General features: G+C 30.3%; 1 protein-coding gene across 1 annotated transcript; it reads left to right on the top strand.

Moving 5' to 3' along the window:
* The first annotated feature begins 1,149 nt into the window (after positions 1–1,149).
* LOC114876899 lies at positions 1,150–2,299 on the top strand. The gene is made up of 5 exons (XM_029188811.2): positions 1,150–1,354; positions 1,484–1,619; positions 1,734–1,891; positions 1,961–2,073; positions 2,170–2,299. Exons 1-5 carry the CDS (start codon positions 1,209–1,211, stop codon positions 2,214–2,216), a joined length of 600 nt encoding a protein of 199 aa, XP_029044644.1. The 5' UTR covers positions 1,150–1,208; the 3' UTR covers positions 2,217–2,299.
* Positions 2,300–2,416: the final 117 nt, after the last annotated feature.

Genomic DNA, 2,416 nt, shown 5'->3' with positions numbered 1-2,416 from the left:
CAGATGCGTGCGCATCATGCTGCCAAGTCGAAAGTTACTTCAGATGTCTCCGTCAAACTCCCCCTGTGGGCGCGAACAGACCTGAGAAAGTGGCGCCAAGGACGAATCTACAGCGCCCTCCTTTTCATTTTTTCATTTATTTTCTTGATAACACAGATTATAGAATACATAAATAGATACATTTCGAACATTTGAAAATACATATACCAACATTTAAAAGTTTATGTATTCGTATCTATTAGGTTTATGAATTATTCGTAACGTGGTTTTTTTTATGATGAAAATACTTGTTAATTAGTTACTTAATATATATTCTCTGAAGTTCAACTTTAAAATCGGTATTCATAACAATAATGTCAGACACAAGAATCTGTTCTAACAGTAATTTGTAATTTCTTCAACTAAATAGATGTAAATTTGAACCTTCGTGGTTTATTCGATATTTGTATTCTGTTAATCGGAGAGTATATAACAGCAATTTTCACAAACCTGACAAACGACTGTTAGATACTTAAGGTAGAACTATCGGAAATTAACATACAATTACCTTACTTCGTTTCTAGAACATGAAGCATTCCGTTGAAACTTTCTGGTATGAAATAGTTTTCAGCTTAAAATTTTGAGAACTAATAAAAGTATTTAATTAAATAGATATTTTCAATATATTGAAACATATGACTTTCAAAAATAAATATTTTGATATATATATATATATATATAATACTTACTGTTAATTTGTATATTATTAAACACATAAATAAGAAACTTCTAATTAAGATTCTATAAAACCAAACCCATTGTCACTAAAGCATTCTAAAGCAATAGGAAGTCGTGATTATAAATTAATTGTAAAATTAAAAAAACTGTTCGACAAACCTGTATTTTAAAAAACCATCATAAATGATTAAAAGTCGATCTCAGTGCCATCTATACAGAAACGGCGGAAACTACTCGACAATTTACCGACGGGTGACTGTTAAGGGGGTAGAACCTCTCCGATTCGGAACGTCGGTATTACAGCAGTTTTTTCGTTAGGCCTGGTGGAGCCACTTGCGTGGTCTGTTACGAACTTGAAAGAACTAATTCTCAGCTGGTATGTGCGCAACACGATCTAGGAACCCCTAAATCATGACCGCTCGAAAACAAAGGCATGTCCAGTCTTCTACATCTGTAGTCATTGGGTTTGTCAAGAATAACCTATAAGAATCATGGCAAAAGACCTCCACAAATGTTTGATTAATTATTTCTCACAACTAGAGAAAGTAGACTGTAAGTGGAAGGAACTATCTGAAGAAGCTGAACGACCCATACAAGCCTTAAGGAATCAATCGGAGCAACTCCGACTTGTAACAAGGTAATGACAACTTTCCACTCTTTTTTTACGAATCTCATAACAAGTACCCGTCTTTGGCGCAAATGATTGTTAGAGTAGGAACTCGATATTAAAGTGCAAGTTCTACCGTCAGATGTCGTTCTGTTACAGCAAAGAGGTCAAAGATGCAGAACTCTGTAAGATGAACGAAGTACACGAAAGATTGATTTTTAAAATTCTTATGGGAATTACCAACGAGCTCGTATTAATTTTTGATATTTTAACGCGCTTCAATAATATTAATCAAGTACATAAATGTTTCTTTAAACTTTTTTAGTTAATTCCTTTTGAAAAAAACCTTTAATTTTTATTACACAATGAAAATTATAGGATTATATTATTTATCAAAATATTGCTTTAGGACCTTAAAAATCGGTTGAAAAATTTAGAAGATGCTCGAAGTAAAGCTTCATTAAACGAAGAAACGATGAAAGACTTAATTAATGGATCACCTTATAGACCCAGATTAAATTTACTTTTGGAATGGGCCATCGATGCCTTTAATCATTATCACGAATTGTATCCTTTAATGGCAAAAATAGTACAAATTCTGATTTTATAAAATTTTTTAACTTACAAAGATTATAGATATCTCTTGATCAATGGAAATTTAAGAAAGTATGATTATAAAGACGAAAAAATGATCGAAGATTTAAGGAAGTCTTTTGTTGAAGATAGATTCAAAAGATCACGAATGGATCGTAAGTATTTATGTGTAATTAATAATAAATAAATAAATAAGTAAATAAAAAAAAAAAAGAAAATTACATATTTTTAATTTTGATAATTTATTTCAGAAATACTTGGTTCCACACAATTCCTAATAAAAGAAACTGTTCGCTGAAGAACCTTATTTATTGAGATTAAATAATGTAAATTAAAAAAGGAATGTTTTTATGAAAAATTTTGTATAGCAATATTTGAAATAAAAATATGTCTTTCAAATAATTCTTGTTTCATTGAAAATTAAATTAGAATTTGTAATCAATTGATGCCAAACACTGCTTTTTACAATTAGTAGACGAAAACCACCAAATACGATAT

This window comes from Osmia bicornis, chromosome 5, assembly GCF_907164935.1.
Source record: "Osmia bicornis bicornis chromosome 5, iOsmBic2.1, whole genome shotgun sequence".
Lineage (NCBI taxonomy): Eukaryota > Metazoa > Arthropoda > Insecta > Hymenoptera > Megachilidae > Osmia > Osmia bicornis.
The sequence above is the reverse complement of the archived record's forward strand: the minus strand, read 5'-3'. Positions and strand labels throughout refer to the sequence as shown.